Source organism: Erinaceus europaeus, chromosome 9 (genome assembly GCF_950295315.1).
Source record: "Erinaceus europaeus chromosome 9, mEriEur2.1, whole genome shotgun sequence".
Taxonomy (NCBI): domain Eukaryota; kingdom Metazoa; phylum Chordata; class Mammalia; order Eulipotyphla; family Erinaceidae; genus Erinaceus; species Erinaceus europaeus.
In genome coordinates this window covers 6,048,059-6,075,084 of record NC_080170.1, presented here as the reverse complement: position 1 = coordinate 6,075,084, position 27,026 = coordinate 6,048,059, and the positions used below count along the sequence as shown (strand labels likewise).

General features: G+C 48.2%; 1 protein-coding gene across 3 annotated transcripts; it reads right to left on the bottom strand.

The window, feature by feature from the left end:
* Positions 1–213: 213 nt before the first annotated feature.
* On the bottom strand, positions 214–27,026 carry SPDL1 (spindle apparatus coiled-coil protein 1). 3 transcript variants are annotated; one of them, XM_060197137.1, is made up of 12 exons: positions 26,613–27,019; positions 24,576–24,752; positions 23,811–23,987; positions 21,568–21,762; positions 20,426–20,575; positions 16,632–16,730; positions 16,447–16,557; positions 9,234–9,374; positions 7,570–7,670; positions 6,472–6,659; positions 4,282–4,627; positions 214–1,077 (listed from the first exon to the last, which is right to left on the bottom strand). In XM_060197137.1, exons 2-12 carry the CDS (start codon positions 24,732–24,734, stop codon positions 930–932), a joined length of 1,815 nt encoding a protein of 604 aa, XP_060053120.1. In that variant the 5' UTR covers positions 24,735–24,752; positions 26,613–27,019; the 3' UTR covers positions 214–929. The 3 variants fall into 3 exon arrangements, with proteins under 3 accessions (XP_060053120.1, XP_060053119.1, XP_060053118.1); XM_060197136.1 differs by lacking the exons at positions 214–1,077; positions 26,613–27,019 and adding an exon at positions 26,109–26,476 and having other exon boundaries at positions 3,783–4,627; XM_060197135.1 differs by lacking the exon at positions 214–1,077 and having other exon boundaries at positions 3,784–4,627; positions 26,613–27,026.

Below are 27,026 nucleotides of genomic sequence, written 5' to 3'. Positions count from 1 at the left end.
AAATACATAAAAAGAAAAAGAAACGCACAGCAGGCAGCCTTTGGGCTTAAACTGCAATGTGAACTTCATGCTTGGTTTGCATCCTGCCAGGTCAAGGACAAATCCCAGACTTTCTAGCCTCCGGTCACACGAGTCAATTCTTTCACATCTCTCTGTCCCGAGACACACACCTATAGGCGAGTACAACACTAGAAACGAGGCTACAGATCAGGCTATTGTCACTGAAAGGAGGTCAAATCTTTATTTGGCAAGGTTAGCATCAATACATGTATTAAATGTGGACAGAAACATATATATAAATTACATGGACCAGGGAATTAAGAATTCCTGAAAAGTTTTTGTTTTCTGCCCCATTTTGCTAACATCTTATAATTTACACAGAGTAAGAAAATAGAAAGGGTATAGACCGTGGAAGTTTTATTTTAGATTTCAAAGCACCCCGCCCTCCCATATATTGAGGCATATAAAGGCAAAGGCTGAGGGGCTTTTAATCACTGACAAAATTCAGCTAAAGGTCGTGTTTGTTAAGGGCGAGGTCTATCTGTGGGACAGTGTAAATAAAGATCTAGTGACAGAGTCTCGAAGCAAATCCACTAGTGACCTCAGGGCTCTCCTCAAATGTGAGGCTTCTCAGGAAATGCTGGCATCACCCGAAGTCCTACACAGAGGTGCCAACGCCCTGCCACGGCACTTTCCTTCAGTTCAGGCTTCGCTCTCTCTGATTCACAGAGGCTCCAGACGGGTCGTCCCTCGAGAGGGTCTCCTGGTTAGAGCCGCAACCAAACTTTGGCACGTAGTTCACGGAGAGCACCAAGCCCCAGGTCCTGACACGGTGAGGAGAAAGCAGCAGCCAGGAGGCAGAGGCGGTCTTCACAGTGCTCCAAAGCAGCCTCTGAGCAGGTGGCACCTGGACCCTGAAAGCCAAGTGTTTACTGTTGAGGGCACTGCGTCTCTGGAGTGGATTTCGAAGACACATAGATGATGGGGTGCGAGCTTTTCCGAGGCCCCTTCGCCAAGCTGCTCGCGGCCGTTTCCCGTCCTTGAGCTTCTTTCTGAAGCTTTGATTCAGCAGCTGACCTACAGGCAGTAAAGTATGACGCCAAATGTGGCTGAGCACATGTCACAGTGCACAAGGACCCACCAGGTTTAAGTCCCTGGTCCCCACCCGCAGAGGGAAAGCTTTGCGGGTGTGTCTCCGCCTCATTCCCTCTCTATGCCCTCTTCCCTCTCGCCTTCTGGCTGTCTCTACCCAATGAACAAATAAAGGTAAGAAAAAATTTAAAAAAAGAGAGAAGGAAAGAAACACTTCTTGAGGACATGGGTCTCCAATGAGAGGTGGTGGCTCTATGTGGAGGAGGACAAAACACAAAAACAAAGCAAATCTCTCGCTGCCTCCAATTCTGAGAAATGAAGTCCTGAGGAGAACCTTCCCAGATCAACAGACCCGACTGTTTAAGTGTCTAAAGAAACATATTTAAGGAAGACCAAAAAAAAAAAAGTCAGGGAAAACCGTCAATTAGAGAAGATAATGGGGTGTCGGAAATACAGAAGTACAGCTAGCAAAATAAAACACTAGAGCACTATTTTAATGTTAGCATTCCATGTTATGAAAAGGCGATCATGAGATCAAAATCACATGGCTCTGGCTGCCCTATGAATAGGGGTCTACTTGTCCCCTACAAAGAACCCCTCAGACTGAACTCAACTAGCAGAATTATACTTTGAGAAACAAACAGTTGGGACACATCAAGGGACGGTAAAGGTGTCTTACAGCAAGAAGAGCAGTTAAAAGCATGCGACAGCAGAGTCCCCAGTAAGACCTCAATTTATGATCACAAGTTAATCTGAGGATTGAGTTCCCATGCAGAGGGCAAACGTCTGGAAATGTCAAAAGCCAGCAGACAGACCTACGCACATAGAAGGTAAGTGTTTTATGGGTTTTTATTTGTTTTTGTTTAACAAGGCAAAAACAAGTTCCAAAGCATTGGTTAATTTGAGTCAAATAGCCACACACGTTTGAGAAGCAAATTAGAAAGGAAAAACAAAAAAGACAGGAGCAAAATCACAGAGCGAGGTCGCACAGGTTATTTCTGGAAAGACAGGAGCAAAATCACAGAGCGAGGTCACACAGGTTATTTCTGGAAAGCCATCCCGCCTGCCCCGGAAACCCTGCGCAAGCCACGTGCACACTAGCACACTCGCACAGCAAGTCACGTGCACACAGGCGTCCTATGAACTCACATCACAACTACCGGAAACTGGGAGCCGGGCGGTAGCGCAGCGGGTTAAGCACAGGTGGCCAGAAACGAAAAGACTGGCGTGAGGATCCCGGCTTGAGCCCTGGCCCCCCACCTGCAGGGGAGTCGCTTCACAGGCGGTGAAGCAGGTCTGCAGGTGTCTTTCTCTCCCCCTCTCTGTCTTCCCCTCCTCTCTCCATTTCTCTCTGTCCTATCCAACAACGACCTCATCAGTAACAACAATAATAATAACTATAACAACAATAAAAAAGACAACAAGGGCAACAAAAGGGAAAATAAATTAAAAAAAAAAAAAACTACTGGAAACTCTGAATGTGTGCGTAAGACTAATGACTCTGCTTCCCCTTTTGAGCACCAGCCTCACTTCTGGGACTTCCAGGCTATGTAACTACAAACCCTCAGGCAGTGAAGTTGTTACTCTGAGCAGTGACAACAGCCAACGTGCCCGAAATGCATTACTGCGGGGAGTTCCACATTCCCTGTCCCCAAAGCCTCCAAGTCGCAGGGGGGACACACGGAGGCCCTTTCTCGTGGGCGGGCTGGCCTCACTGTCTCAGGTCAGGGCAGATGTGTGCCGGTGTCGTGCCTGACACTGCAGCCCCGCGTCTGAGACTGATGAGCCTGAGGAGCGCCTTGGCTCCCGCTGGACACACCCAAGTTCTTTTCATGCCATCTGTTCATGTCTAAATACTTAAAGACAGCTGTCTGAGATGCACCCCTTCATTCATCCAGCTATCCATATTCTCTTCCGTCACTTCGATGTGCATGTACACTTTCACAGTGTTCTAGGGCGAGTTTTTCAGACGGGAAGAGACAGATGTCTGCAGGGAATGAGGGATAGCACAGCACTGGATCTTCCCCCAGTGCTGGAGTGCTCCCATGTGCTGTGCTGGGGCTCGCACCTGGGCTGTGAACATGGCAGAGCGGGCACCTTCCCAGGTGAGTGATCTTAGCAGCCCCTCCCCTTCCAGCTTCCTCATTTGCACCCCCCATCCCCAAGTCCCCTTGGTCCCAGCACCCTCACCTACACCTCCCCCCTTCTCTCACTGTCGGCCCTCTACCACGTCACCTTTTTAAAGGACAGTGCCCTCAACTCTCTTTTTCTTTCCTTCTTTCTTGCCATCAGGGCTACTGCTGGGGCTGGGTGCCTGCACTGTGAACCCACCACCCCTAGTAGCCACCCCCCCCTTTTTTGTTCCTTTCTATTTTACTAGACAGGACGGAGAGGAATTGAGAGGGAGTGGGGAGACAGAGGGAGAGAAATCCACACAGATCTGCTTCCCTGCTTGTGAAGCATCCCCCGCCTCCGCACAGGTGGGGAGCAGGGCCTTGGATCTGGGCCCTGAGCCTGGTAATGTGTGCGCTCACACTTGACCTATAAACGTCTTGATATTTTAAAGTAAATGTCTTGATGTTTAAAAATATTAAAATAGGTATCGAAGCCTATTCGCGAAGGTTTAGGATAAACCATTTCAAAGGCCAGATGCTTTCACCCAGTGGCTCTGCAGGTAGACACAGAGAGAGGGAAAGCAGCACAGCACGGGCGTGCTCTGAAGCGGCCGGGCGCATGCGCACAGCAAAGCAGGCTTGCTACCCGAAGGAGCTGGGGGCTGGGGGCGCAGCCATCTCACGCTTTTTTCTAGAGACGAGCATGACTCCTGCACGGCTGTCTTGCAAACTGTCTTTTTCAGAGCTATTCCTGGACCGATACATCGTACAGCGACAGCACACCCGAGATAGAGCAAAAGATCAGCAACTGCTCTTGTCTTCCCATGTTCTACATCAACGCACAGCTTTTAAAAAGATAATCATATATATTTTTTAAGAGTCCTTTCTCCTGGCAATCATGTCAGCCTTTTTTTTTTTTTTTTTTAACATTTTAGGGAAGTTTAAGAGAGGCAGCTCAAAGTGGCGAATCAAGCTGCAAGCAACACCAAGAAGGCAGAGACAGATCCCGAGGGCAGAGCTCACGCAGCGAGGGAGGGCAGGAGCGTGGCGGCTGCCTCCAAGACCAGACACTGACCTGGCAGGGTCGGGGGTGTTCCCGCTCCGCTCGGCTAAGCCTTCGGCGTCAGGCGGTGCGTCTACAAGCCGCACGCACTTCTTCTCCTTCTTCAGCTGAGTGTCTGCGGGTGCGTCCTTACGAGGAGAGGGAACGGCTCCCGCCACGCGCAAAGGCACTGCGGCTTCGGGCGGCAGGCTGCTCTTGCCTGAAGGGTGAGGACAGGCCGCCTCCTCCTCCTCGTCCTCAGCGGGGGCCCTGGGACCTTCCTGCACGACCGTGCTCTCCACACTGGCCTGCTTCGGGGGGGCTCCGTCCAGGGGAAGCACCTCGCGCCGCTTTTTGAGTACTGGCACTAGCATTTTCTCTGAGAACATGACACGGAGCATCAGTCAACAAGTTCAGGCAGGCACAGTGAGCACAGTGAGGCAGCATCAGCTCTAGACGGAATTCCCCTCTCCTACAAAGGCCACTCAGCTCCTTACTGAAATGGGGTTCCTTTCTGGACCCTGGCTCCAAAGGAGTACAACTTTAAAAAATATATATATGTATGTATATATATATATTTTTCTTTATTTTAATGAGAGAGACAGGGATAAAGATACAGAGAGAGACCCGAGCACTGCTGGGCTCTGGCTTATGGTGGTGCTAGGGAAAGAACAGGAGACTTCAGAGCCTCAGGCGTGAAAGTCTCTTTGCATCACCATTATGCTGTCTCCCCAGCCCCTGAACGGCTCTTTGAAAGGTCATCAGGTTGTACGTTTTTCCCTGACTTAATATATTTTGATTCCAGAAACAAATACTTAGTATGATCTCTCCTGGTTTTCTGAAGGAAGTTGCAGGGGCACAGCCGAGCTCAGTGTGGAGAGGGGAAGGGCGTGGTGGCCAAGAGTGCAGGGATCCAGCTGCAAAGGCCAGAAATGGCACTTGGGGAACAGCGCAGGCCTCTGAGCTGCAAAGCCGGGATGACGGGAGAAACAGGCCAGGGAGGCGTGTTGGCGGCAGAGTGCCTGCTCGCCCAGCACGTGCGAGGTTAGGTTCCTGGCACTGCACAGCAAGGCAAAGCCAAAGCAGACTACCAGTGGTTGAGCAGTGCTGTCTGTCTGTCTCTCTGTCCCTCTCCCTCTCTCACACACACACACACAATTTTGAGAAGAAGAGTTCCGATTCTTGGATGTGGCCATCTGTGTCGACTAGTCCTGTCCCTAAAATCTGAGTAGCTCAACCACAACACTCCATGGCTCAAACCTTGTCACGGTTCTGCAAACTGCCCGAGGCCCAGGTGCTGGTGGGGTCACTGAGCCAGTCACCCCAGTATCTCCACTATCCCCACACCGAGGAGCCATTTTCAAAGTCAGAATGTCACTGGAGTTGGAGAAGCACGGTTGGGTGTGGGGGAGTCTCAGCGGCTGCTTCCCTGGGGGTCAGCAGAACCCAGAGTCACGCACCACACTGCCTGGCTCTCAATGCTCTGCAATTCCTAGTCAGGAAAGTGTCTGAGACTGAGGAAAAGGTCGAGGGAGATGCCAGTCGGAGCTTTTAGACTATACAGGAACTCCCCTCACTCCTGCTGAGAATTTCTTCAGTCCTGACACAGCGAGGAAGAGGCTTTGGCACGAGGACGGCAGAGACAGAGATGGCCCGGAGCTGCTGCTGGTGCAGCCCTGCCATGCAGATGACGGCCAGAGTGGCTCTCACTCACGCGTGCCCAGCACGCGGCCGCCCTTGTTGCCCCGTGTACAGCAGGGCATCCGGTTCAAATGCGTATGGAAATGTCCACAAACTGGCTTGTGGTGAGATCAGCAAAAGCAGAATTAAGAAAGGAAAACCTAGGGGGCTGAGAGGTAGCGCAGTGGGTTAAGCGCACGTGGTGCAAAGCGCAAGGATCGGAGTAAGGATCCCGGTTCGAGCCCCGGCTCCCCACCTGTGTGTGTCTGTGTGTGGGGTGAAGCAGGTCTGCAGGTGTCTCTCTCTCTCCCCCTCTCTGACTTCCCCTCCTCTCTCTGTCCTATCCAACAATGACAGCAATAACAACAACGATAAATAACAAGGGTAACAAAAGGGAAAAATGGGCTCCAGGAGCGGTGGATGTGTAGTGCTGGCACCGAGCCCCAGCAGTGACCCTGGAGGCAGAAGCAGCAGCAGAAAGGAAAGCCTGCCGGGGCCACTCAGAGCTCAGCCTGGCGGGAGGCGCACGGGAGGCCCACGTACCTTCAGGTTCATACTTGAGCTTCAGCTCGTCCAGCCTGGCTCTCAGCTGCATGTTTTCACTCTGGGCAACCTGGAGGGACCTTTCATTTGCGAAGAGCTTGCGTTCAAGATCCAGAGCCCGCTGGCTCTCAAATAGTGCTCTCATGCGCTGTATGGAAAATTCCCCTTTACAGCTTTCATATTCTTTGCTGTGTTAACAAATCAGGGAACCAAGACAAATACATCAACCAAAACGAGCCGGCAGCCATTCGCGTAGCTGTTAGGAAAACGTACTCATGTACGTCTCAACTCTGCAAGACACACACTCCTCAAAGGAAGTGGCCAAGTGGCAAAGGTGGTCCTTCCACACTTCTGCACATGGAAAGAAATTACTTGAGAATTTCTATTTGAAAAACTTAGACAAAAATACTTTCCTCAAAAGAACTGACTTACCATTATAGCGCACAAGGACCCAGGTTCAAAAAACTTCTGGCCCCACCTGCAGGGGAGAAGCTTCACTAGTGGTGAAGCAGGGATGCAGGTGTCTCTGTTTCTCTCCCTCTCTATCTCCCCTCCCCTCTCAATTTCTGTCTATCCAAAAATAAATATATTTTTAAAAACTCACCCATCTAAAATAAAACAAGACACAAAGACTTAATTATTCCTCAAAAGATTTTTTTCCTCCAAATAATCAGCACTGATTCCATCATAAATATACCGCTTTCTCCAGCGATACTTTGTTCATAGTCAGTGCGGCCTCACTGCTCCAGATTGAGAAAGGCAGAGACAGAGGGAGGAGAGGAAGGGACGTCACAGCACTCAAGTGTCTTCCAGCGCAGGGCATCCTGCCCCCCGCCCCCCCCCCCCCGCCACCTGTGTGACACAACTTGTACACCGTGCAGATGCACACAAGAGACCCGTGTGGCTGCTCTAGTCGGGAATCTCCTCTTGGTGACTTTAAGAGAAAACAACCGTGGTCACTAATAATACTTGTTATTTATCTTTTGAGCAAGTTTAAAGAGACCACAGCACCAAAACTCCCTTCAGTTTGGTGTGTCCAGTAACACGTATCATCAGGCAAGTCAAGAGTCTCCCCCATCCACTTCTCCGGACACTTACTTTAAGTTGTCAAGCTTCATCTGAAGTAGATCTGTGTAGTAAGTGTTATCTTCCACAGCTGCTCTGGATGAAGGCTTAGCTTCCATGTTTTCATATAAACTCTAGAGAAAACAACAGTTACTTAAAGCAGGCTAGGAACATGCTTATTAGCAGTCCTACCGGGTACTGCCTGCTGGGTAACCACGGTGCGGCTGGAGTAAGTTTAGCAATGACACTTCTCTTCTTCCTGACGGGAGAGGGACTCAACCAGAAGGGGCAAACAAACTGAGAGGAGGAAGGCAGAACCCAGGCCTGCTGCTGAATGCCCTCCTCCTAACTGGGCCGGGGCCAGCTGGCTTCCCTCTCCTCCAGTCCCAGTTCTGGACAGGTCTCCAAACAACAGGGTCTACCTGGAAATCGCGTGCAGTTCACAGACATCAAAAGCAGCGTGAGTGGCTGCTGGCGGATACTTGGAAAACTAGTCAGCTATCAGAAAGTGACTTGTTTTTTTCTCTACAAAACATACTGTCCCAAAGTATCGTCTCCAAACTCATGACAGAGAGCAGACTGGTGGTTGCCGAAGACGAGGATTTCAAGTCAAGAAAATTGTATGGAGCTAGTCAATAAAAACTGTCAACAGCCTGCTCAGAGTTTAAAAAAATAAATATTTTTTCCCTAACTTATTATACACCTGGTGACCCTACCAGTCCTAGGTTGACTTTTTTTTCCTTTCTCATTTTATTTCAGACAGAGAGAGACACTACAGCATTATTCCATCATTCATAGAGCTTTCCCCAGTGCATGGTTGGTCCTGGGAATCAAACTAGGAACTTCAAATGTGGAAGGCACATCCTCTAGTGGAAGGCACATCCTCTAGCAGGAATGCTTCCTCTCCCTCTCTGCCTCCCCTCCCATAAAGAAAACATTAACTTGTCAGTATACCAAGATTTCTATTTTCCTTTTTGCCACCAGGGCTACCACAGGGGACTAGTGCCTGCACAAAAATCTCCAGATGTTCCAAGTTCCAAGCTGCCTTTTTTTTTTAACCCCTTCATTCTTCTACTTTTTTTTTTTTTTCTTTTGATAGGGAGTGAGAGACGAAGAGAAGTGAGACTTCTGACACCAGTCTACCATGATGTTTCCCTGCAGGCAGGACTGGGGCTTCAAGCTGCCTCGTCTGCCTGTGGTAACCTGAGTTGTACTAGGGAGCCACCACCAGCCCTCCTACTAATAAACCACTTTTTCTTCAGCGGTAATGGCACTGTTGCGTTTTAATCAAATTGAAAAGCAACCCCCCCACACACAAAATGAGCATATCTGGGGTACAAGTATAAACTCTGAAGTACTCCCTAGAATGAATGTTTTTCCTAGTGTTTAGGAAAATAATAGTGTCAGGGGAAAAAATTTAAAGCTAGGTTTTTTTCAGCCCCAGTTAAATACTGATAATCTCTTTTCATATCATTTAAGCACAGAATTTTATGGAAGCAAAAGATGCATCTCTCATAGTGAAATAAAAAAATGGAAACAGGTCAGAAGTATGTAAGATACTGGGCGGACTGGTGGAGACCTGGAGTCGGAGAGGTGCTCTGATTCTCTCTCCCTCTCCCTAGTAAGTAGCGAGCAAGTCTTCAAACATGTCTAAGGTGTGCAACAACACAAACTCTGGGGTGCTGATCTGGTGTCACCTGAAACTTCTGCAGGCTCTCAATCTCGCTCAAGAGATGCTTGATTTCGCTGTTCTTCTGCTCTACCATAGCAAACAGCCGCTCCTGTTGATCATGTTCTGTCTGAGATCCTTTCATTTGCAGCAAAGCAGCAATTTGTAACTAGGGAAAAAAACAAAAACAAAAACCCACATCAAGCCCCTGTAAGTTGAAAGGGAGAGAAGATTCTGACAAGCACACTTTCGGTTCAGTTCACATTTTTAACTGGTTTACTCTGATTTCCTTCTGGAAACCGCTCTGCTATCCACCATCTAATACTTATAGAACGACAAATGATTGTTGTGGGCTTCAGGAACTGCACTCAAGAACTGAAGCACGCAAAGAGCTATGCCTGGGGCGCTGCCCTGGTGTAGAGGCTTTGCACATGGGGCCTCAAGCCCGAGGGTTCAAACCCCCAGTTTCACCAGAAGCCAGAGACTCACCCCTGGGGGGGGGGGAATTATGCCGAATATTTCTCATACACATATTTTCCAAAAGACAGGGAGTGAGAGACACCTCAGCATCAAAACTCCGGGGAGGTGGAGGTGCCAGGCTCAAACCAGGGCCAGGTGCATGACACATCAGGAGGGCCACCTAGGTGAGCTACAGGGCATTTTTTTTAAAAAATAAGACAAGTGATCCAATTGGACTTCCGGAGGCGGAGCTACGAGCAGCAGATGGCTTTCTCTCCTCTCCTCCCCTCTCCTCTCCTCTCCTCTCCTCTCCTCTCCTCTCCTCTCCTCTCCTCTCCTCTCCTCTCCCGGATCAACTAGGAATACCAAAGGAAACTACCCGGACCGAAACAAGACAGAACTAGAATGACCACAGGAACCCAGTAAATCACCCGTGAGTATAAACACGCGTGGCTGGTGACAGAGAGGAGAGAGGGGCCTAAGGAGAGATTAAGTGACTGCTAACAGTTCAACAGTTTATCAGTGGAGACACCACCTCCAGTCTGCTCCACAACAAGGGGACAGCTGAAGGGAGGAAAGGACTCCCCAGAGACTCACCAAGTGCAACTCTGAGTCTCCATTGCTACTGCCCTCAGAATCTGGAGCAGCAACAGGGAGGGACACCAGGGGACAGAGATCTAACCGGGATACTCAGGAGAAGACCTATACCTCCTTGGCATAGCTGAGGGGCTGTGAAAGTCTCTTTGCATAACCACTGGATTATCTCTGCCACACCCTGCTTTATCTCTTGGTCAGGAGTCAGTGATTAAGCAAAGAAGCCTATTGATAGTTTAAAAGCCCTCAGGCATCCATAGCCTACAGGGAAGAAAAAAAAGAGGCTTTTACACCACTGAGCTCCAACTCAGGGATTGAAAAAAAACTGTTAACTTCCACCACGGTAAACCCCTTAATTAAATTACTTAGACACAAGTCAATCCAGGCAATAGTGATCAATAATTTGAAAAGTACTGATAAAGGGACTCATAACATAATATATAAAATGGTTAAAACAACAAGAAAAAATACTGGAGACTCGAACCAGGACAAGAGTCCAGCTAAAAGTCCTCCAGAGGGTGAAGCACAAAACAACGAGTTCAACATCCAAACATTAGCTAAGGAAATAGTAACAGGAGTGAGTAAAGAATTTGAAAAAATTGTAATCAGAAATGCAGGAACAACAAATGAGAATATGGAAGAAAATTCTAATAATCTCATGGTTATTAGAGAGCTGAAAGCTGAAATCGCTGAGCTAAGAATGCAACTAGCTGAACAAGCTAAAACAGTATCAGAGCAGGGCAACAAAATAGATGAACTCCAGAAAGCAGTAGAGGGCAGAGAGAATAGAATCAATGAGACTGAAGACAGAATTAGCAAGATTGAGGATGAATTAGAGACAACTAAAAAAGAAGTAAGAGATCTCAAAAAGAGATTAAGAGATGCTGAAAACAACAACAGAGTCCTATGGGATGACTTCAAAAGAAACAATATACACATTATTGGCTTACCAGAGGGAGAAAGAGAAGGAGGGGAAGAAAGCATTCTCCAGGCCATAATAGCTGAAAATTTCTCTAGTCTAGACAACACCAAAGACATAAAGATTCAAGAAGCCCAGAGAGTCCCAAACAGAATTAACCCAGAACTAAAGACACCAAGACATATCATACTTAGAATGGAAAGGAATAAGGATAAAGAAAGGATCCTGAAGGCTGCAAGAGAAAAACAAAGAGTCACCTACAAAGGAAAACCCATAAGATTAGCAGCAGACTTCTCCACACAAACACTACAGGCCAGAAGAGAATGGCAAGATATCTATCGAGTGCTCAATGAGAAAGGCTTTCAGCCAAGAATACTATATCCTGCTAGATTGTCAGACTAGATGGAAGCATCAAAACCTTCTCAGACAAGCAACAGTTGAAGGAAGCAACCATCACCAAGCCTGCCTTGAAAGAAGTTCTGAAAGGTCTCCTATAAACAACCAGACCACCACAAATAGAACATATATCAAAACACTCTAAAACTCTACAAGAATGGCATTAAAATATCTTCAATCTTTGATATCAATAAATGTCAATGGCCTGAATTCACCTATTAAAAGACACAGAGTAGGAAGATGGATCAGAAAACACAACCCAACAATATGCTGTCTACAGGAAACCCACCTAACGCAACAAGACAAACACAGACTTAAAGTGAAAGGATGGAAAACTATCATTCAAGCCAATGGTCCACAAAAAAGGGCAGGAACAGCTATTCTCATATCTGACATGATAGACTTTAAAATAGATAAGATTAAAAAAGATAGGAATGGACACTACTTAATGCTCAGAGGATCAGTCAATCAAAAGGACTTAACAATTATTAATATCTATGCACCCAATGAGAAGCCATCTAAATACATCAAACTTCTACTGAAAGAGCTACAGCAATATATTAACAGTAACACAATCATAGTAGGGGACTTCAACACCCCACTCTCTCAACTTGACAGATCATCCAGGAAGAAAATCAGTAAAGACATAAGGGAGCTAAATGAAGAGATAGATAAACTAGAACTATTGGACATTTTCAGAGTCATTCATCCCAAGAAACTGGAATACACATTTTACTCAAATCCACATGGGTCATTCTCAAGGACAGACCATATATTAGGCCACAAAGACAGCATCAACCAATTCAAGAGCACTGACATCATCCCAATCATCTTCTCAGACCACAGAGGAATTAAACTAACACTTCACAATCAACAAAAGATTAGTAACAGTCCCAAAATGTGGAAGCTTAACAGTACACTTCTTAACAACTTCTGGATCAAAGAGGAAATCAAGGAAGAAATCAAAATGTTTCGAGAGTTCAATGAAAATGAAGACACAAGCTATCAAAATATTTGGGACACAGCTAAAGCAGTCCTAAGAGGGAAGTCATAGCTATACAAGCACACATTAGGAAACAAGAAAAGGCACAAATAAACAGCCTGATTGCACATCTCAAAGACCTAGAAGAACAACAACAAAGGAATCCTAAAGCAACCAGAAGGACAGAAATTACTAAAGTTAGGGCAGAAATAAATAACATTGAGAATAGGAAAACCATACAAAAGATCAATGAAAGTAAATGTTGGTTCTTCGAAAGAGTAAACAAAATCGACAAACCTTTAGCCAGACTCACAAAACAAAAAAGGGAGAAGACCCAAATAAATCGTATAGTAAATGAAAGAGGAGATATCACAACAGACACTGCAGAAATTCAACATATCATGTGAGGCTTCTATGAACAACTATATGCCACCAAGCTAGAGAACCTGGAAGAAATGAATGATTTCCTAGATACCTACCAACTTCCAAAACTAAGTAAAGAGGAAGTGGACAACATGAACAGGCCCATCACAGCTAATGAAATTGAAACAGTTATCAAAAATCTTCCCCGAAATAGAAGTCCTGGACCAGATGATTTTACAAATGAATTCTACAAAACCTTCAAAGAAGAACTAATACCTCTACTTTTAAAAGTCTTCCAGAAGATTGAAGACACTGGAATACTCCCTGCCAGCTTTTATGAAGCCAACATCACCCTGATACCAAAAGCAGACAGGGACACAACCAAAAAAGAAAACTACAGACCAATATCTCTGATGAACATAGATGCGAAAATATTGAACAAAATTCTAGCCAACCGGATACAGCAGTATATCAAAAAGATTGTTCATCATGACCAAGTGGGGTTTATCCCAGGCATGCAAGGTTGGTTTAATATACGTAAATCAATCAATGTGATCCACCACATCAACAAAAGCAAGACCAAAAACCACATGGTCATATCAATAGATGCAGAGAAAGCCTTTGACAAAATACAACATCCCTTTATGATCAAAACACTACAAAAAATGGGAATAGATGGAAAATTCCTGAAGATAGTGGAGTCTATATATAGCAAACCTACAGCCAACATCATATTCAATGAGGAAAAACTGGAAGCATTTCCACTCAGATCAGGTACTAGACAGGGCTGCCCACTATCACCATTACTATTCAACATAGTGTTGGAAGTTCTTGCCATAGCAATCAGGCAGGAGCAAGGAATTAAAGGCATACAGATTGGAAGAGAAGAAGTCAAACTCTCCTTATTTGCAGATGACATGATAGTATACATGGAAAAACCTAAGGAATCCAGCAAGAAGCTTTTGGAAATCATCAGGCAATACAGTAATGTGTCAGGCTATAAAATTAACATTCAAAAGTCAGTGGCATTCCTCTGCAAACACTAAGTTAGAAGAAATTGAAATCCAGAAATCAGTTCCTTTTTCTATAGCAACAAAAACAATAAAATATCTAGGAGTAAACCTAACCAAAGAAGTGAAAGACTTGTATACTGAAAATTATGAGTCACTACTCAAAGAAATTGAAAAAGACACAAAGAAGTGGAAAGATCTTCCATGTTCATGGGTTGGAAGAATTAACATCATCAAAATGAATATATTACCCAGAGCCATCTACAAATTTAATGCTATCCCCATCAAGATCCCAAGCACATTTTTTAGGAGAATAGAAAAAATGCTACAAATGTTTATCTGGAACCAGAAAAGACCTAGAATTGCCAAAACAATCTTAAGAAAAAAGAACAGAACCGGAGGCATCACACTCCCAGATCTCAAACTGTATTATAGGGCCATTGTCATCAAAACTGCTTGGTACTGGAACATGAATAGACACACTGACCAGTGGAATAGAATTGAGAGCCCAGAAATGAGGCCCCACACCTATGGACATCTAATCTTTGACAAAGGGGCCCAGACTATTACATGGGGAAAGCAGAGTCTCTTCAACAAATGGTGTTGGAAACAATGGGTTGAAACATGCAGAAGTATGAAACTGAATCACTGTATTTCACCAAATACAAAAGTAAATTCTAAGTGGATCAAGGACTTGGATGTTAGACCACAAACTATCAGATACTTAGAGGAAAATATTGGCAGAACTTTTTTCCGCATAAATTTTAAAGACATTTTCAATGAAACGAATCCAATTACAAGGAAGACTAAGGCAAGTATAAACCTATGGGACTACATCAAATTAAAAAGCTTCTGCACAGCAAAAGAAACCACGACCCAAACCAAGAGACCCCTCACAGAATGGGAGAAGATCTTTACATGCCATACATCAGACAAGAGTTTAATAACCAACATATATAAAGAGCTTGCCAAACTCGACAACAAGACAACAAATAACCCCATCCAAAAATGGGGGAGGACATGCACAGAATATTCACCACAGAAGAGATCCAAAAGGACAAGAAACACATGAAAAAATGCTCCAAGTCTCTGACTGTCAGAGAAATGCAAATCAAGACAACAATGAGATATCACTTCACTCCTGTGAGAATGTCACACATCAGAAAAGGTAACAGCAGCAAATGCTGGAGAGGGTGTGGGGTCAAAGGAACCCTCCTGCACAGCTGGTGGGAATGTCAATGGGTCCAACCTCTGTGGAGAACAGTCTGGAGAACTCTCAGAAGGCTAGAAATGGACCTACCCTATGACCCTGCAATTCCCCTCCTGGGGATATATCCTAAGGAACCCAACACATCCATCCAAAAAGATCTGTGTACACATATGTTCTTGGCAGCACAATTTTTAACAGCCCAAACCTGGAAGCAACCCAGGTGTCCAACAACAGATGAGTGGCTGAGCAAGTTGTGGTATATATACACAATGGAATACTACTCAGCTGTAAAAAATGGTGACTTCACCGTTTTCAGCCGATCTTGGATGGACCTTGAAAAAATCATGTTGCGTGAAATAAGTCAGAAACAGAAGGATGAATACGGGATGATCTCACTCTCAGGCCGAAGTTGAAAAACAAGATTAGAAAAGAAAACACAAGTAGAACCTGAAATGGAATTGGAGTATTACACCAAAGTAAAAGACTCTGGGGTGGGTAGGTGGGTGGGGAGAATACAGGTCCATGAAAAATGATGAATGAAATAGTGGGGGTTGTATTCTTAAATGGGAATCTGGGGAATGTTATGCATGTAAAAAAAAAAAAAAAAAGGAAGTAGAAACGCAAAGCAGAAATTGAGTTTGGAGTATGGCACCAAAGTAAGAAAGCAGAAGTATACTAGAGTTTGCAGTGAGTACCCTCCCTAACACTTCCTCTCCACTATTCCAAGCTTTGGGTCCATGATTGCTCATCAATTTGTTTGGCTTTGTATGTTAACTCTCTTTTCAGTCACCAGGTTCCAGATGCCATCAGGATGCTGGCCAGGCTTCCCTAGACTGAAGACCCCACCAATGTGTCCTGGAACTCTGCTTCCCCAGAGACCCACCCTACTAGGGAAAGAGAGAGGCAGACTGGGAGTATGGACCGACCAGTCAACGCCCATGTTCAGCGGGGAAGCAATTACAGAAGCCAGACCTTCCACCTTCTGCAACCCACAATGACCTTGGGTCCATGCTCCCAGAGGGATAGAGAATGGGAAAGCTACTGGGGAGGGGGTGGGATATGGAGATTGGGCGGTGGGAATTGTGTGGAGTTGTACCCCTCCTACCCTATGGTTTTGTTAATTAATCCTTTCTTAAATAAAAAAAAATTAAAAAAATTAAAATAAAAATAATTAAAAGGTAAACAAAAAAAAATAAAACAAATGATCCTTTTGTTTAACTAAAAGCTACTGCTAATAACTAGACACGTTTTTTGCATGTCCTGTGGGTGCCACACGCAGACAGGTCTAGCAGCCGGAAGAAACAATACCTTCATTCTTTGCATCTGCTCTCTATTGAACGCATTCTGCTTCTTCAGTGACTGATACTTGACCTTCATACTGATCAGCTGACGTTCCATGGCCGCCCTGCGGTCCTCCACCTAAAATGTGGCACGGTTAGTCATTCTAGCACCAAGCAAACTGTCCGCTGGGCCCCGGGGACGTGTGTCAGTACCTCCGCAAACAAGGAGTGGCCTCTACTACTCGGGTCCGCGGCCTGCTGGAGCACCTGGTCCAACTGCACCTGGAGGTCTTGGTTCATTTCTCGAGCTTTCTAAAATCAAACAGGGAGGACTTCATGAGAGGGGAGGGGAGAGGGAGAGGAAGGGGGAGAGGGAGAGGAGAGGGAAAGGAGAGAGAGGTGAGAGGGAGAGTAGAGGAGAGGGAGGGGTGAGGGAGAGAGGGAGGTGAGAGGGAGAAGAGAGGGACAGGAGAGGCACAAGAACCTCATCCACTACAAACCGGGAAGGACCGTGGGGACCCCGTTACCTCTAAGGCATTGCAGTACGAGACTGCTTCTTCCGGGAAGGACCGTGGGGACCCCGTTACCTCTAAGGCATTGCAGTACGAGACTGCTTCTTCCGGGAAGGACCGTGGGGACCCCGTTACCTCTAAGGCATTGCAGTACGAGACTGCTTCTTCCGGGAAGGACCGTGGGGACCCCGTTACCTCTAAGGCATTGCAGTACGAGACTGCTTCTTCCGGGAAGGACCGTGGGGACCCCGTTACCTCTAAGGCATTGCAGTACGAGACTGCTTCTTCCGGGAAGGACCGTGGGGACCCCGTTACCTCTAAGGCATTGCAGTACGAGACTGCTTCTTCCGGGAAGGACCGTGGGGACCCCGTTACCTCTAAGGCATTGCAGTACGAGACTGCTTCTTCCGGGAAGGACCGTGGGGACCCCGTTACCTCTAAGGCATTGCAGTACGAGACTGCTTCTTCCGGGAAGGACCGTGGGGACCCCGTTACCTCTAAGGCATTGCAGTACGAGACTGCTTCTTCCGGGAAGGACCGTGGGGACCCCGTTACCTCTAAGGCATTGCAGTACGAGACTGCTTCTTCCGGGAAGGACCGTGGGGACCCCGTTACCTCTAAGGCATTGCAGTACGAGACTGCTTCTTCCGGGAAGGACCGTGGGGACCCCGTTACCTCTAAGGCATTGCAGTACGAGACTGCTTCTTCCGGGAAGGACCGTGGGGACCCCGTTACCTCTAAGGCATTGCAGTACGAGACTGCTTCTTCCGGGAAGGACCGTGGGGACCCCGTTACCTCTAAGGCATTGCAGTACGAGACTGCTTCTTCCGGGAAGGACCGTGGGGACCCCGTTACCTCTAAGGCATTGCAGTACGAGACTGCTTCTTCCGGGAAGGACCGTGGGGACCCCGTTACCTCTAAGGCATTGCAGTACGAGACTGCTTCTTCCGGGAAGGACCGTGGGGACCCCGTTACCTCTAAGGCATTGCAGTACGAGACTGCTTCTTCCGGGAAGGACCGTGGGGACCCCGTTACCTCTAAGGCATTGCAGTACGAGACTGCTTCTTCCGGGAAGGACCGTGGGGACCCCGTTACCTCTAAGGCATTGCAGTACGAGACTGCTTCTTCCGGGAAGGACCGTGGGGACCCCGTTACCTCTAAGGCATTGCAGTACGAGACTGCTTCTTCCGGGAAGGACCGTGGGGACCCCGTTACCTCTAAGGCATTGCAGTACGAGACTGCTTCTTCCGGGAAGGACCGTGGGGACCCCGTTACCTCTAAGGCATTGCAGTACGAGACTGCTTCTTCCGGGAAGGACCGTGGGGACCCCGTTACCTCTAAGGCATTGCAGTACGAGACTGCTTCTTCCGGGAAGGACCGTGGGGACCCCGTTACCTCTAAGGCATTGCAGTACGAGACTGCTTCTTCCGGGAAGGACCGTGGGGACCCCGTTACCTCTAAGGCATTGCAGTACGAGACTGCTTCTTCCGGGAAGGACCGTGGGGACCCCGTTACCTCTAAGGCATTGCAGTACGAGACTGCTTCTTCCGGGAAGGACCGTGGGGACCCCGTTACCTCTAAGGCATTGCAGTACGAGACTGCTTCTTCCGGGAAGGACCGTGGGGACCCCGTTACCTCTAAGGCATTGCAGTACGAGACTGCTTCTTCCGGGAAGGACCGTGGGGACCCCGTTACCTCTAAGGCATTGCAGTACGAGACTGCTTCTTCCGGGAAGGACCGTGGGGACCCCGTTACCTCTAAGGCATTGCAGTACGAGACTGCTTCTTCCGGGAAGGACCGTGGGGACCCCGTTACCTCTAAGGCATTGCAGTACGAGACTGCTTCTTCCGGGAAGGACCGTGGGGACCCCGTTACCTCTAAGGCATTGCAGTACGAGACTGCTTCTTCCGGGAAGGACCGTGGGGACCCCGTTACCTCTAAGGCATTGCAGTACGAGACTGCTTCTTCCGGGAAGGACCGTGGGGACCCCGTTACCTCTAAGGCATTGCAGTACGAGACTGCTTCTTCCGGGAAGGACCGTGGGGACCCCGTTACCTCTAAGGCATTGCAGTACGAGACTGCTTCTTCCGGGAAGGACCGTGGGGACCCCGTTACCTCTAAGGCATTGCAGTACGAGACTGCTTCTTCCGGGAAGGACCGTGGGGACCCCGTTACCTCTAAGGCATTGCAGTACGAGACTGCTTCTTCCGGGAAGGACCGTGGGGACCCCGTTACCTCTAAGGCATTGCAGTACGAGACTGCTTCTTCCGGGAAGGACCGTGGGGACCCCGTTACCTCTAAGGCATTGCAGTACGAGACTGCTTCTTCCGGGAAGGACCGTGGGGACCCCGTTACCTCTAAGGCATTGCAGTACGAGACTGCTTCTTCCGGGAAGGACCGTGGGGACCCCGTTACCTCTAAGGCATTGCAGTACGAGACTGCTTCTTCCGGGAAGGACCGTGGGGACCCCGTTACCTCTAAGGCATTGCAGTACGAGACTGCTTCTTCCGGGAAGGACCGTGGGGACCCCGTTACCTCTAAGGCATTGCAGTACGAGACTGCTTCTTCCGGGAAGGACCGTGGGGACCCCGTTACCTCTAAGGCATTGCAGTACGAGACTGCTTCTTCCGGGAAGGACCGTGGGGACCCCGTTACCTCTAAGGCATTGCAGTACGAGACTGCTTCTTCCGGGAAGGACCGTGGGGACCCCGTTACCTCTAAGGCATTGCAGTACGAGACTGCTTCTTCCGGGAAGGACCGTGGGGACCCCGTTACCTCTAAGGCATTGCAGTACGAGACTGCTTCTTCCGGGAAGGACCGTGGGGACCCCGTTACCTCTAAGGCATTGCAGTACGAGACTGCTTCTTCCGGGAAGGACCGTGGGGACCCCGTTACCTCTAAGGCATTGCAGTACGAGACTGCTTCTTCCGGGAAGGACCGTGGGGACCCCGTTACCTCTAAGGCATTGCAGTACGAGACTGCTTCTTCCGGGAAGGACCGTGGGGACCCCGTTACCTCTAAGGCATTGCAGTACGAGACTGCTTCTTCCGGGAAGGACCGTGGGGACCCCGTTACCTCTAAGGCATTGCAGTACGAGACTGCTTCTTCCGGGAAGGACCGTGGGGACCCCGTTACCTCTAAGGCATTGCAGTACGAGACTGCTTCTTCCGGGAAGGACCGTGGGGACCCCGTTACCTCTAAGGCATTGCAGTACGAGACTGCTTCTTCCGGGAAGGACCGTGGGGACCCCGTTACCTCTAAGGCATTGCAGTACGAGACTGCTTCTTCCGGGAAGGACCGTGGGGACCCCGTTACCTCTAAGGCATTGCAGTACGAGACTGCTTCTTCCGGGAAGGACCGTGGGGACCCCGTTACCTCTAAGGCATTGCAGTACGAGACTGCTTCTTCCGGGAAGGACCGTGGGGACCCCGTTACCTCTAAGGCATTGCAGTACGAGACTGCTTCTTCCGGGAAGGACCGTGGGGACCCCGTTACCTCTAAGGCATTGCAGTACGAGACTGCTTCTTCCTCTCGCTCCTCTTTTTCTTCTTTAAGCCGGTCTACCTGGCGCATTAAATTCTGATTAAGAAGTTCTAATTGTGCTTGTCTGTACTGCAGGTCATTCAGTTCTTCTTTCAGGATGCTCTACCCAAGAGAAATTGCAAAAAAGAGGCAACACTTAAGTAAGTCACCACTGTGCAGCTGTTCAGCCTACTCTGGCAGCAGCTCACATGCAGAACCACAACTAGTCACAGGATGCATGGTGCGTAATGAAATGGAAAAGAACACTGCATTTTTTTTTCTAGTAGAGAACTCTAAGTAAAAGGTTCTAGAAACCTCTTCCTTCCAGTGAGTTTAAGGATTTATCTTTTCATTAACCAGCAATGGGGGAGGGGGGGGAAGCCTACATTCATGTGGATACAAGCTCGTAAGAGAATCTTTCATCATGTGTCTATAAACTAACTAGAGTCAAGAGTATATTCTTTTCAATCCATCCAGAGATTTCAGGAATCTAAAGTCTGCCTCACCTAAACATATGACGGGAAGTTTTATTACACATGGGAGTAGTGCACTAAACTATAAAAACACTAAATCATAAGTCGAACAGACCAGTCAGGCCAAAAATTACTTTAGCCTCCAAAACAGTGTGTAAGGATTACTACAAAGGGTCAGCCAAGGCGTTCACTTGGATGTTGCAGTCTGCCATGTGCGTGACCCAGGTTCACACCCAGCCCCCTTTCCCTTTCTGCATCAGAGGAGAAAAAAAAAATCAGCCTGAAGCAGGGAAGGAAGGAGGGAGAAAAAAGGGAGAGGAAAGAGAGAGAGGAAAAAAAGAAACATGACCCCGAAGTTTCCTCTGTTACGAGGACAGTAAAGTTGCAGTACACAGGATCTGCATTCGAGAGTTTACACCTTCAATTTCTCCAACTGTCAACAGCTACAGCTGAGAGTTGCTTTGGTCAAATAAACAGATAGATAGGGCAAGGGCAGACAGCACAATGGTTATGCAAATAGACTGTCTGCCTGAGACTCCCAAGTCCCAGGTTCCATCCCCTGTACCACCATAAGCCAGAGCTGAGCAGGGCCCTGGTAAAAGAATAGAAGAAAAAACATAAACCCGTAAATCCTAAAACTACCTTCTGATTTTCTGTGTGAGTCAGCTCCACTTGCAGCGTCAGCAGCTCTGCAGACATGCTTTCGTGTGCGTGCTCCGACATTTTCTGTATCTCCTCAGATTTAGAAGCCAGCAGTTCCTTCTGGTGATCTATTTTGTGCTTGAGTTGCTTTTCACTGAGTCTAGCCTCATCTAACTCTGCCTTCAGTTTCTCCAGCTAGAGAGAGGGAGACATTCACATTCACATAACCCAAAAGGAAACTGCATTTTCTGGTGCCGACCAGTAGGGTATTTATGATGGAAAACAGTGAAGCTAACGAGCAACAATTACTTAACGGAATAATTCCGAAACACCACACAGTCCCAAACCTTAGGAAACTAAGAATATACTCTCGAAGAAAACACGTTTTACAGAACTGATTTAGGGTTAGGTCTAGAGGCGACTTGTCACTGTTTCCTTCCCCAGAAGTTTACCTGGTAGCTGACTATCCTCACCATCGCGGTTAGGTCGGCAGAACATTCTGCACAGTGCAAGTGTTCACCAAGACCAAGGAAAACTTCCCTGATGTTCAACGTTAGGCACGTCATCTACACATCTTTTATTTTTAAGACTGAGTTTTAGGGGCTGGGTGGGGGCACACCTGGTTAAGCATATTCTTTACAATGTGCAAGGACCTGGGTTCAAGCCTCCAGTCCCCACCTACAAGGGGGAAAGCTTTGCAAGTGGTGAAGATTTTAAAAAATATTGAGTCTATTTATTTTACCTTCATCTTGTTTATTGGACAGAGTCCAAAATTGAGAAAGAAGGGGGTGATAGGGAGGGAGAGACAGAGAGACACCTGCAACACTATTTCGCCACCCGTGAAGCTTTCCCCCTGCAGGTGGGGGCTGGGGGGGGGGGTGGCTCAGGGCTGGAGGGGGGTGGCTCGAACCTGGGTCCTTGCACATTATAACCTGTGGGCTCAATCAGGTGCGCCACCACCTGCCTCCCTCTGAGGGACCTTTAACAGGGTTCCAACGTGTTTTTTCTTTTCAGACTCAGCTTTATTTCGTGTTACACAGTGAGACTCTTACACCGCGAGAGACAGAGAAGTGGTAACGTGATGCTGGGCTTGAGCTGGGAGGCTCGGCCATCAATCAGTGTCTCCCACTATCTGCTCAGCTCTCAGCTACCAGGTTCCAGGAACCCTGGTATTCATGTTCTGTTTAAAACATAACAAAGTGGTGTGAGACTACATGCTGTAGTCTTAAAATCTTGTAACAAACTATTAAAAACAAAAATACTGAGAAATAAAAATAGCAGAAGCAATAGTTCAGGTTGACCTTGTTTGCTCTTTCCTACTCTCAGGACATGAAATCGATATTTGAACTGAAGGCTCTATGCTGAACGCGGCTGTCATTCTGACAGAGTCGCGGCCTCAGACTGCCTGCCAAACACACAAGCAGCCGGAGTTAAGTCTGGAGTGCAGGCCGCTCCAACAACTTTGTGCAGAATGAATGGCACAGGGGCAGAGCTGGGAGCGGGCCACGTGGCTATAAGACTATAGCAGGACTACGTCAGAGACACAGGACTAGGGCGGGGACACAGATGCTGTGTAGGTTAAGTTCTTACTGACCGATAGTCTGCTACGTTTGAGAAATAAGCTAAAGGTTTCAAAAAGTCCCAAGTTCTGGCCAAAGTGATGCGGACATTGCTAAGGCTGAAAATACTGTTTGGATTGATTTAGTATTTGCTCCATCAAAAAGTCATGTGTATAACTGACCTTGTCTCACACTCTGGGTATTTCCTAATTGACTCATTTGCTTTGACCATGAAAGCTACTGTTAAAACTTCAAAGACGCACACGAACAATCACCACCATGTTCACTCAGACTAGTTCTCAACAGCATCATTTGAGGCGGTGAGCCAAATGAGTCTAAATATGATTTCTATCCACTGCACCACCTCCTGGACCACTAGACATTATTTCTAGTAGTGGTTGTACTGAACGTAAGAAAAAAATTAACAAGCAAAAATATGTAGTCTCACCAGGTAGGATGAGTTAGTAAACTTACTGTGTTTAATTAGTAAAATGTTATGTATACAAGTCCCTTAGGTAAACTGTTTCTCAGGGTGACCATTCCAAAAATAAGATGGTGAAGCCTTAACTTCCCTAATTGGCATAGACCATGCAATGAAAATCTCCCTCACTTAAGAGTTTACAGATGACTGCATTAGCAAGGAACAGTGCTTGGTTCTGAAATACAAAAGGTAGTCGGCCAGACCTTATTTTTCAGCTCGTTCACTTCCTGTCCGTGGCTTCTGCCAAGCCTTTCTTCCAGCTTCTCCAGGTGCGCTCTGTGCTGCTGTTTGACAGCTTCGTACTCAGAGCTCAAACTCTCTAACATTCTGTTTTTCAGCTCAACTTCTCTTTGAAGAGTGTATTTTCCTTGTTCATAATTCTGAAAAACAGAAGTATCTCTAAGTCAGTTCCACATAAATAACTTGGTTACCCATAAACCACTGTTCGGGTCGCACAGGTAGATCCTTTTTAGGTGGGTTTACATAACTTACTGATGGATTAAATCTGAAAATTAGACAATATATGGTGTATGACTCAGGCATCTGCATGAATGTTATTACATTTGCTGAAGGAAGCTAAACGAAACCACTGTGGAATGTTTCTAGATAAAAGTAGGGTATAATGTTTAATAAAAAGAGCAATTGAGGGCGGGGGTAGATAGCATAACGGTTTATGTAAACAGACTCTCACGCCTGAGGCTCCAAAGTCCCAGGTTCAATCCCCTGCACCACCATAAGCCAGAGCTGAGCAGTGCTCTGGTATTTAAAAAAAAAAAAAGCTTCTAAAACTTGCTATTTCAAGCTCAAAACCCATCTGGCCCAAATCTGAGGCATTCATTTAATGATTTTATGTAGGGGGATGAGCAGGTCTATCTAAATCTAAATCTCTAGAAAAGTATTAGTGTTTGTCGCTAAATCCCCAGTCGTCAATAATAAGCACATCTCTGTAAACAGAGTCTGGGTCCTACCTCAGTCAAGGTCATCATCTCAATGCGACACTTATCCAGCCGATTCTGCAGTTCACTCTGGCTCTCCAACAACTGCAACCCATACTCCGCGGCCTTCAGTCGCTCCTCCTCAACTTTTTTGAGTTTGCATCGAAGAACTGTGAGTTCATCAGCCTCCATATTTTGTTGTTTCGCCTTCTATAAAAAAGAGGCGATAAAAATTACTCTGAGCAAAAAATTCCACACAGTGCCAACAGTAAACACACACACACACAGCTTTATATTTCTAGGATAAGAGTACTGCCGTTTTGAAATGTTTTTTTTTTTTTTCTTTTTTCATTTTACTTCTTTATTACTGGATAGAGACAGAGAGAAACTGAGAGGGGGGACAGAGGAGCGAGACAGAGAGACACCTGCAGCCCTGCTTCACCAATCACTTGTGAAGCTTCCTCACTGCCAAGTGGGGATCAGGAGCTTGAACCTGGGTCCTTGCGCACTGTAATTAGTGTGTGCGCCACTGCCTGGCCCTCTCGGAATGTTTCTTTCACGAGAAGCCTAACAAATACTTTACTGACGGATGTGCAAAGGACGGCGATCACAGCTGTAAATGCGAAAATGAACTACAGCTTCTGTGGTGCGTCCGCAACTGGGCTTGGTGCCGAGTGTCCTGCGCAACAGGGATCCGCGCAAACCCTCTGGATGAACGAGGACTTGCTGGCTGGACTTCACCGGAGGCCCCTACACGGGCAGGAAGGGGTGGAGGGGAGCCCCGGGTTAGCCGGACTATCTGAGACCATGGCCCCGCCGCTTTACCTGCTTCCTCTCTGAGCCGAGAACAACTTTACGGCAGCACGAAGGAAAACAGGAGGTTTTCGAGAGCACAGGGCGGGGGGAGGGACGTGATGCTGCGGAAGGAACTTTAGAAAGGGAACCAAGGGAGTCTGGTGGGGGCGCAGCGGGTTAAGCGCAGGTGGCGCCAAGCGCAAAGGACCGGCGTAGGGATCCCGGTTCGAGCCCCCCGGCGCCCCACCTGCAGGGGAGTCGCTTCCCAGGCGGTGAAGCAGGTCTGCAGGTGTCTGTCTGTCTCTCCCTCTCTCTGTCTTCCCCTTCTCTCTCCATTGCTCTCTGTCCTGTCCAACAACGACGACATCAATAACCACAACAATGTTAAAACAACAAGGGCAACAAATGGGACAATAAATTTATATATAGAGAGAGAGAGAAAGGGAACCACATCTGGAAGGCGGAGGCCCGACCGAAAAGACAAGGCATCTTCAGCGGCCTCGTGGAAATCTAGGACCAGGGAGGGAGGCGTCTACGGCGGACGGAGGGGCCGTTTCTCTTCCCGGCCCTCCCGGGAACAGACTCTTCCGCAGCCTGGCTCTGTTTCCACACACCATTCGGTTCCCTTCTCTGAAACGGAAGCTGGCACTTGACACACCGGACCGCAGAGCCACTTTGCGATAAAAAGAAAAAACAAAAAAAACCTCTTTTTTTCCCCCTATTTCAAGCAACGGGGGCGGGGGGGGGGGAAGGGTTGGGAACGAGACGCACCGGCAGGTCCGCTTCCCAGGGCTCGAACCCGGGGCCTTAGGCACCGCGGCGTGCGCTCTACCAGGTGTGGTTCTTCTCGACGGATGCCTCCCCTCGGACCCAGGGTCGGTCCTCCCACCACACTTGTTCCGTCTGCTGAGCGCTGCGGCCGGGCAGACCGGCCCCGCGGCGTTTCCCTCTCCCGGCTGTGGCCCGCGGCTCGCGGCCATGGCACCGGGCGGGCGGGCGGCGGCCGGCTGCTCGGAAGGCCCGCGGCCCGCAAGCCGCTCACACCCTCCATCTTTAAGCACAAGTCCCCGGAAGCGGAAGTCGTCCAACGAGACCCGCGTCCGGCTGGAACCCGGCTCCCCGGTCCTCAAGGTTCCGCTCGCCAAAGTGTTCCGCCCCAGGCTGCGACCGTGAGCCCGCTCGTTCTCCTCCGCCATTCCCCCCGACGCACCCGCTCCAGACCCAACCTCCCCTCTCCTCCCGCCGGACCCCCTGGTCACAGTTCCCGGTTCTTACAGAAGTTGCCGGCACTCGGGTTTCTCAAAAGCAGCGGCCCCGCCCCGCAGGAACCTCGGTCCTACTTTGACGCGCCGGACCTTTTCGAATCTGCAAGTCTCGCCGAAGTACATACATCTCGCGAGACGTTACAGCCAAACCTCGCGAGTAAAGCCGCACCTTCTGTAACTGCGCAGGCGCGAGTGGGCACCGCCCAGACTTGGCGCAGGCGCAGACGTGACTCCGTAGCTCAGCTTGATCATCTGGAGCCTGTTCTTCGGCTTAGGTCGTTGGCGTCCGCTTCTCGTTGACTTGTACTTTAAAAACTCCATTACTGCTGTGTTTCCCGAGAGTACTCCTGGGGGTACCGTGTCGCGAGAAGGCGGGAGGCGCGGTCCTCCCGGGTGTGTATAGGCAGCTCACACCGATTGGCTG